The sequence below is a fragment of the Thermobia domestica genome, chromosome 12, assembly GCF_964235325.1.
Source record: "Thermobia domestica chromosome 12, izTheDome1.hap1.1, whole genome shotgun sequence".
In the NCBI taxonomy this organism is placed as follows: Eukaryota; Metazoa; Arthropoda; class Insecta; order Zygentoma; family Lepismatidae; genus Thermobia; species Thermobia domestica.
The window spans coordinates 142,258,512-142,268,662 of record NC_137465.1 but is presented as its reverse complement, the minus strand read 5'-3'; the positions used below and the strand labels follow the sequence as shown (position 1 = coordinate 142,268,662).

Genomic DNA, 10,151 nt, shown 5'->3' with positions numbered 1-10,151 from the left:
TTGTAAGCTAAGGATAAGTAAAAATTCAATTTCATAAAAATTAAATATCCAAATAGCAAGTTGTCTTCTCTTATTTGCTCTCAGAGACTATACAAAAGGTGTGTAATCCAAACGTCTTGGATCGTTACTGATGTAAGACTTCGGCTTCAACCTTTCTATCTCTTTAGTCAGTCCCCTAACTTTCTCTGTATTAGAGTAGAATGAAAGTAGACAAATGAGTATGCGAAACGAGAGTAAGAGAAATAGCTGAAATTTCAAGAATGAAGCTCTCCAATTAAATACCTATCCACAGAATACATGCTAAAACATGTAGTCACAAAACTAAAGTATATTGAATTAATTTTAAATTTACAGTAATTCAAGTAATTTATTGTTCAAGTACTTTTCCAGTAACTTAAAGATTTATGAAATGCACTGGGTATCCAAACGGCTTGGCCTGGGTATCCAAGTGCTGGGCCCGGGTATCCTTTTGGATACAAAAAGGTAGCTTAAAAAATGCCCTGGATGCTATTATTATGCTGATTGAAAAATATGAGGAGCAACCTTGTTTGTACAAAGTTAAAAGTCCTTTGTATCATAATAAGCATATGCGACAAAGGGCTTTAGAAGAAATAGCGACTGAAATCTCTGTTTTTAGTTTCGGAACCATAAATGCGCTCTTCTCCAGTGATTTGTTTGCTGCGCCACGAAAAGATGCTTATCAAAATGCTACCGTGTAAAAGAACCATATACTTTTGATGCTATAAAATATTATACGAGATTTTTGGCAGCACATCCACACCTGCTACGATAAATGCTTCCGTCTAAAAGTTTCCTAAATCCTAAAATTTTAGTCTAGTTGTTTGCATTCTGGTAACTTTGAAGGCAGCGTATGGTACTGAATTGATTTTTTAGTGGCAGCACTGGTGGACAAATGAATTATGGGTTAGTCCGAATTGTCCTTCGTTCTACAAAAGCGAGTGTTGCAGCTGGTCTGCTACTGTGTAATCGTTAGGGGTTCAATATATTCTCAGTAATATATAAAATATGGCAACAAGATTTTCACAAGTTGAGCAAGGGCCCCCTATTGAGGTATTTGCACTAAATCGAGCATACTTAGATGACAGTTTCGAAAAGAAAGTTAATTTAGGTGTTGGAGGTAAGTAATATATTTTTTACCTTTTTAAATTAGTGATGCAGATTTACAATAGGAAATTATAGATAAATTTATTAGATATATACTTCTTTTTCACTAAAACTGACTGTTTGTTCCTTAAACAATCATTTTTGGTGTGTTGACTTGTATTCCTCGGTGTAGATTCACTTTAGGAGGTGTTTAATGTAAGTTGAGTGCCATAAAAACTACTGTGCCAAATACGGTAATTAACTTACGCTAGTATCAGGTAGTACCACTAAAAAGCACAATGTTACCTAACCAAGTCAGGACTGGAGCGCAACCAGGGCAGCCCTCGAGGGTGTGCATTAATAGGGAACAGGCGCGTCAGCGACAGTGGGGATGCACAAACTCGAGGATACCTAAAAAAAAGCTATAACATAGTAATTTGTGTTTGATAATGTATCTGTTATTATGAATGTTTAGAGATGAGATCTCGATATTTTTACATTGCTTCCGCACACTTCCAATCACTTGGTCTGCACAAAGTGCACTCTTCCAAATTGGCTCACAATTTTTTATTATGTAGGGAAAAGAGGGAAATATCTTTAAAAAGCCAAAAAATTTAGGAGTTTTCAGCTTTCTGGAAGAAAAATTATACATGAGCTAAAGGACAATAATGTTTTTGATTGACTGTTGAGCAACATCATCCAAGACTTGTAACTGTCTACGTTGCGTGAACAGTTTACTCAATTCCCGTCGTTAGTGACTTCAGTGGTGATTTTCTAATTTAGAAAGCTCGTTTAATTAGTGTCGTGTTTTCAACATTGCACCGTGAAAGCTGGAAGATTTTTTTTTTAATTTTAAATGACGTTAAAACATAAAGAAGAAAAGAGTTAACTGCCGCAGATGGCGCCCTCAATACAAATTTTACAGGAAAGCTGATAGAATTAGATTAAATGTGATAATGATAGTAGCAAACGTTGTTAAGTTCATTACTGTATGGCAGGATTTGCTCAAGTAGGCCCAGCCCGAAAAATACCACCTGGTTTTTTCGGGTCGGACCCACCTGAAAAAACCTACCTTAAAACCCACCTGGGTTTTTGAGCTTTTTGTTAGTATATTGTTGGTACAACTAAGGTGATTACTTTGAAAGTGATTTTTATCAGATTTTGGACTTTTCTGGGCAAATTAGATGCTTTCACATTAAGGTACACAACAACATCAAACTTTTATAAACTTCTGAATGAATTAAAAAAAATAATTTTAAAAAAACAGCTTGAGGTAATTATAAAACAAATTAATGTATAGATTATGTTTATAGCCAGTTTGAAGTAAGATATGCAATTTTATATTTTAGCAAATACTTTCCGTGAAAAGTGTGCTCGCTGACTCGGCGATGCCGAGGGACGTTACGTTATCCCTCATCGGTTTTAGCCCATAGGTGCTGGTACTACCAGTAAATATGTAGTGCATTAGTAAAACTATTAGTATTATTGTTTTATTACCTTTGATGATAACACAAGTATTCTTCAGTAAAATTTGGTTTTCCAACAACAACAGTTTAGTTCAGTTATTTGTTGCTACTCTTCAAACAAGCATTCTGCAGAATGAACACCAGCAATAGCATAAAAATTCTTCTCAAATTTAAGAAGCGTAATGCTCGGAGTTCCGAAGATTACGCAACTCTTACTATTTCAAATGCTGAATTCAAACTTCCTTACTAGTGGAAGTTTCGATGTACACCAAGAAGAAACTACATTTTCGAAAGGAAGAAAAAAAAAAAAAAAAAAACGTCGCGGAAGAAGTGTTAGGGACATTCCCGCAATTCAACGCACAAGGCGTCGCAACTGAATAATTCAACAATAACATTATTTATTTTACGCTGGGAGATATTGAATTTCATTTAAGACATTTTGAAACATTTACTTTATCAAATATGACTTATGTCTGTGTTTTGTTTTAAATTAATTTTCTGGAAAGAGCCGTCTTGCAACAAGTGCCACCCTGAATAGGTTTTCCTGGGTTTTCCTCATTCACACCAGGCAAATGCTGGGGTGGTACCTAACATATAGGTCCCAGGCCTCTTCCTTCCTTCCCCCATCCTGTGTTCCTTCCCTTTCCCCGGATAGTGTGCTCGCCGAGGGACGTCATTCCTCAAAACGTGAAGGGCTAAATGGCCTTAGATGCCGAAAGCCCAGATTTAGATTATTAAATAGGTTAGGATTTAGATTTCTAACCTATTTAATAACAAATTTGCAAAACAAATAAACAGAAAGGATAATATTAATCAAATAGTCATAGTAATGAATAATGAGGCTTGTTTTGCAAAAGTTATATTGAAACTGGAAATTAATGAACAATTTATATTTTTAATTCCACGAATGCTATTATATGTGTTATTACTCTTAGAATGACAGTGAATACTACAAGCATATGCTACGACATTTAAAGAAATACTTTTGCAGCTTCCCGAAACATGTTCGCTGCCATTAAGTACAGTTTTCACTTTCTTGGAATGTATCAAAACTCAGCAATACTTAGTCACTCCACATTTCAGCTCCTAAAACCTAGAATTATGCTGAATTCACTAAAAAATTAATATTCCTTACTGGGTTCCTTCGTGGCTAAGCGGTTAGCGTACACGCCTTTGATGTGGGAGACCCGGGCTCAATTCCCGAGGGAGCTCACGTGGTTCGGACTCCACGTTGATCATTAAGTCCACGGCTCATATAACTTCGCTGCTGAACGGGATGTTAAACTGAAGAAATTCAAATCAAAATATTCCTTATTATTAGAAAGAAGAAAATACATTTTAGGAACTGTCGATTTTTGTGCAATTAAAGAATAACTTGTGAAGGACTTCTTTTCTTGCGAAATGTTATCTCAATTAGTTCCAGAGCGGCTGAGTAACATATCGAGCCCTTGCAAGAAGAAATGAAAGTACGCTGGAATTGTGGCACACCAATAGGTTAATTTTTGGGCTATTTTTAGTGGCAGTTCAAACGCAATTCCTGTAGCTTTCTTAATTCCACGGGAAGACAACCAGTACTTACTCATAGAACGACAAATATTTTATGGCACCATTTTTATTCTATGAACCAATAATACATACAAAACTTTATATTTCCAAATATACATTAATGGGTAACTTCAAAAAAGTAGGGGGGGGCAACTGCCCCTCTTAATCGCCGCCCATGACTCCAACAATAAAACTGTTTATTTTACATTGGAAAATATTTATGTCGTATAAGACATTTTGAAACATTTATTTTATAAAACACGAATTATATATCTTTGTTTTAAATTAATATATTTGGTGTTCATATTTGGCGAACGTCACTGAGGCTCTTGGGATGATTCGATCTGCATTTGTTCGTTCGTCTGTCTGTACCACACATACTTCAGGGTACAAGCACGAGACACACTAAATTTCCTGTGTAGATTTTGGCGGCATACCAACGTAAAATTTCAAAATAGCGGATATCCACGCTACAAAGTGCAATTTTTGTCTTTTTAAGTTGACATGTTCAGAGTAGAAGCACGAGACACTCTAAATTAGCTGTATATACTTCGGCAGCGATCCAACGTAAAATTTCAAAATGGTGGCCGTTTTTCAAAATTGCAGTGAATAGAAAATTGTTGTGACAATTGTGACAATGATAATCTTGAAATATCTGGTGTAGTAAAAAGTAATCCATTATTTTGGCATGACATTGAAGGCTTGACTTACCATAGTTAGAATGATCCAATTTAGGTCACATACGCGCAGTTTTGTTCGATAACGTGTTGCCATTTGGAAGGTAATGTCATGATGCCTCTCTCATAGAAACCCTTGTCCCTAGTGGCAAAAAATTGAGACAGTCGATTTTCACAAGCCTCTCTTGAAGCGATTTTTTTTTTTTTTTCAGCAAACGTGTTCGCCATGGAGAGAAACAGATGGTAATCACTCAGTACCTGGTCCGGACTATAAAGTGGATGCATAAGAACCTCCCAACCAAGCTCCCGGAGCTTCTGGCGAGTCACTATCGATATGAGTGGCCTGGCGTTGTCCTGGTGGAACACAATGCCTCTTCTATTGGCCAAAGCTGGCCGCTTCTGTTCGATTGCTGCCTTCAGACGGTCCAATTGTTGACAGTACAGTTCCGAGTTAAGGGTTTGGCCGTAGGGGAGCAGCTCATAGTAGATAATTCCCTGCCAATCCCACTAAACACACAGCAAAACCTTCCTGGCCGTCAATCCTAGTTTGGGCACCGTTTGCGCCGGCTCACTGCGCTTCGACCACGACCGTTTTCGCGTGACGTTGTCGTAAGTGATCCACTTTTCATTGCCAGTCACCAACCGCTTCAAAAATGGGTCGATTTTGTTGTGATTCAGCAGCGATTCGCAGATGGAAATTCGGTCCATGAGGTTTTTTGCGTTAACTCGTATGGCATCCATACATCAAGCTTCTTTTTGTATTCAGCCTTATGCAAATGGTTCCACACGGTTTTTTGTGTAATGTTTAGCTCTTGGGCAATTGACACAGTGCTTACATGACGGTCGGACGCGACAATGTCCATGATTTTATCGACATTTTCGACACTTGGCCTTCCAGTGCGTGGTGCATCTTTGACGTCAAAATTACTGGAACGGAATCGACGAAACCAAAATTGCGCGTGATTGGCTGTTACCGTATCAGGACCATAAACACTATTCACATTTGCAGCCGCCTGACCTGCGTTTTCGCCTTTATCGAAGAAAAACTGTAAAATATAGCGTATTTTCTCTTTGCTAATGTCCATTTTGACTCGCTCTCACACAATACTGAGTCAACTCATCACAACTATCTGAATAGTGCTTGTAGTACGCAATTTCATCGTTTGAACGCCATCTCGTTGAACCTGATCGGACTTATATAACGCGAGATACAAATCACTGAAGTCATGTATTGGCAAAATAATGGATTACTTTTTACTACACCAGATATAAGTCACATTTTAACACTTTTAACCCAAAAACATTGAAATATTTCGAAGAAACCCAACTAAACCCGAAAAAAACAACATGAGCCCAGGTGGGTTGGGCTTAAAAAAAAAAAAAAACGGGTTTATTCAAACTCTGCTGTAGAGTGATTAATAATGGAGAAAAGGTAAGTTAAATTGTGGACTGGATGTGTTCGTGGATTGATGCGATTTGATTTGAGGTTGGCACGTGGCACTAGAGTTAATCTGACAGTGTTTCAAACCCACTGTGGTATTAACTAAGGATATATGTATGCTGTTGTATTATCATGGGGGTCATGGTGGAACAAAACGAGCTCTGTGGGGCTTCTATCCCTCTTCGCTTGCTCAGCTATGTTTCATACCGTAATTAAAACCCTTTTTCGTAAGGATGCACTTTATGCCGAATTCATTGGAACCGATTCCTCGGAACAGTTCAGAGATCAGTTCCCAAAAATAATCCCATGAATCGAAGGAATCGTAACCTGACTTCACACCAGCAAACTAAGATATATCATGTCAATGATAATAGATTACGATTGCTAACCAAATTATCTACTGCACTCACCAAGAATTTACTCTTCAATTGCTACGTACAAGGGCAGTATTCTTGAGAACTGAAGCTAAAGTCTTCCGAGAAATCAATTCAGGTGAAACTGCGACTATCAATTTTGAGATCAAATTGGGGGCTACTGCCCCCAAACTCCCCGCTCAAGTACCATAAAAACATCCAAAACAACAATAATCAAACCACTACTCTAAAGCTAACGTAAGAAGGAAAAAAAAAAACACTAATTATAAATCAGTGCAGCATGGCGAAAAATAAATTACTTCTCACCAAGACAATGGAACAACCAGCAGCAAACCTTCTCTTTCTTAAATAAGCGAAGTGAAGCATCAAATTATTAGAACGATAAGTTAAATTTAAATTCCTCTTTAAATTCAACCACGTATTCTTGATAGACTGCGTACCACCTACTATCCACTTTTGACTACGGCGCATTCGACCTACATTAAATTTGCGTCTACTGAACAAACTCTCGTCCACCTAAACTCTTACACGGTTCTCAATATTAATCAGTCGACACAATATCGCGAAACGATGGGAATTCACTTCAATAGCACAGACCTATAGAAAAAAAAAAAGTTATAATAATTAATATCCGAACACCGAAACTCACTTCACAATATCAGAACAGCGAAACGACATCGAAGCGAGACATGTTCAACGTACAACATTCGAAAATAGAGCATCATCAGTCAGTAATACATAACAACCAATCAGCGACTTCAACACAACCAACCAACCACAATACAGGAGACATCAGTGACATCAACCGCTAAAACACCAAAACAACCTTCTCATCAGGAGAAACAAAAACACCGATTCTGTACCTGTTCCGGTGACAGGTTCTTTTCCTCCACTGCTACTTTCAGTGACAAAATCACTTGTTCGGCATAAATTGCACTCTAACCTTTTTTCTTTTCTTTCTTTCTTTTATATATCTATCTATCTATATATATATATATATATATATATATATATATATATATATATATATATATATATATATATATATAAAGTTGTGTGCAAATCTGACTAAATACCAGGTGACATTACGTCACGCTCGGGTGGTGCAACTTCAATGTAAATTTAACCTCACCCTTTGGGAAGGCATGATATTTAATTGGTCGCATTGTTCTAGTATTAATGAGTAGTGTTAGTTTGCAACTCTTAACAGTTCCAACGTACTAATTTTACGCAGTAATAGTGAAGAATGCCTAAAACAGACCACTTTCATATGCATTCACTCATTTTAATATAGCACTTGTAATGGTTTCAGACTATTAGCCCTTTACTTGTAAACATGGAATACAGCTGTATACAGAAATTTTCCGCCAGTGGAAATTGGTATAATACAGTCCTCTTTCATATTCCCTTATTTTACCTATACATTTTCCAAAGAGTGTGTAATGCCCCACAATCATGAGCATTTCAGTGTTTGTATTTTAAATTTATTTTATTAATGTTATGTTCTAATGGGTTGATATTTACTATCTCCCCAATCTAAGTAGTAGGAGTAGGAGTAGATATGGGAGGAGGAGGAGGAACGGGTTAGAAGCCCCGCAGGGGTTGGTTGCGTTCTGTTTTATTGTTATAAAATAGGCAAATTAAAGAGTTGGAGGAAATACTAAATACCATCCGTTCTAATGTATATTTTAATATTTATTCGTCAGTTTGACAGTATGTATTATTATTGACCTACACCGTTGCATGTCATAAAAATAGATGCAGTTGACTTGACAGTTTATTCGCAACCTAAAAGTTTATCGATAATCAAATCATCTTAACAAAATGAAAACAACGAAAATCTTATACTTCGAGTTCAATCTTTTGTTTGAAAAAAGCTTTCTAAAAGAATTATTAATCACTATTATTCTAATGTATTAGTACACGAATTCTAATAGAAATAATCCATAAACTATTGTTATAGAGACCATATTCAAATATGGTAGACTGAGTTTAATTCTAATTTTAGATTGACATTTTGGGAAGCTATTACATAGTGTGCAAATGGAGTTCTGAATCAACACACTCGGGAGTTGATCCTCTGTGGCAGATTTAGCGCCGAAGTGTATTGCACTTTAAATTGATTAAAATTTCAAACCAAAACAAAATTCCTGTTAGTCAAACTCAAAATAGCCTATTCGGTTGGTAATAGCCTATTCATATCTACGCCTTGACAGCATCTGTAAGTCATAATAGCATTTGATTAGTCAGAAGCAATACAAAATAATAACTCACATAGGTTTAAATAACAAGCATTGTTTTAAACGGAAACATTAGTAATTAGTTCTGATTGACGCTGAATTTGAAACGAATTCGAAATAGGACCTATTGATAGATAGATAGATAAATAAATAAGGTAACACTCCCAGTAATTGACACTGTACTAGTAGTTGACACCTTCTGAAAATGTCTAATAAGATTATGAAGAAGTGGAAGTTCCTTTACTGCCGTCTGTTAGTAGCCACCAGACTTCTCTAAGCTTTGGTAATTAATGTTCTGCCCAATAGACTATCCTACTTGTTTATTTCTGTTGTGAGTCACATGGTGCTGCAAGGAAGTGTGTGTGTACTATGAATTCTGCTCCTGATAATGTTAAGGAAACTATCAATTAAATTCGTTATTTTTTGTGACCATCTTTGAAGTTACATCACTGTAAATTGACAGATCAGTACTAGGAAGTATTTGTCACATTATTAACTAAATATTTAGTGGAAAATAATTACTTGTCTTTGTTCAAGGGGGGGGGATGTCAATTACTGGAACAAAGAAGTCATAATTTTCCAGTAATTGACACACCATGCCAATTACTGGTTTTATCACCAAGTGTAAGATTCATTATATGACATACTTTAGAAGCAAGTACAACCATCAATAATGCACGTAAGAGCATCTCAGGTTAAAATGTGCAAATATACCAGTAATTGACATAGCATTGTCAATTACTAGATCCAGCATGTCAAACACTGGTGTAAACTAGTAAACCACATTCAGAGGTTGTGCATTTCATTAGAAGTTATGGAATCTTTCATCTCTCCGGAATTATTGACTCAATTTCAAGACAAAATCATTGAAGCAGTGTGTGGGATGGTGCTGAAAGTATTCAGTTTACAATATGTGGAGGAAAGTTAAAAACGCAACCATTACAGACCTACGAGAAGAAACCAATAAAAAAAATCCATCTAGTCAATGGAAATTAAACCTCATTGCTCTGTTGAAGCTGTTGATCTTCTTTGCGCCCTAAAGCTCATTGGCTAAAACCTTTTACACTTCCAACAGGAGTAATGTACAGTATTAGATGTAGCTACCGAAAATGTAAAACAAATTTACAGTCTGCACACAAAATGTAGCAGTTTGAGTTGTGATTTCTTATTGTAGATCATGTTTTGTAGTAATAATAAGCACAGAAGTTTATTATTGTAGAAATTGTTTGTTAATGGTTTATAAGGAAGTATGTTCGTGCTATTTAAGGTTAAAGGGGAGTTATCGTGGTCACGTATTTTTCAAC

The 10,151-nt window shown here is 36.3% G+C and overlaps 1 protein-coding gene across 1 annotated transcript in view; it reads left to right on the top strand.

Moving 5' to 3' along the window:
• The first annotated feature begins 914 nt into the window (after positions 1-914).
• The window catches only part of Got1 (Glutamate oxaloacetate transaminase 1), a 44,071-nt gene continuing 34,834 nt past the window's right edge, over positions 915-10,151 (top strand). The window contains exon 1 of the mRNA XM_081734192.1: positions 915-1,138. Within this exon, the coding sequence (XP_081590318.1) occupies positions 1,027-1,138 (112 nt within the window). The 5' untranslated portion in view covers positions 915-1,026. The remainder of the gene's footprint in view (positions 1,139-10,151) is intronic.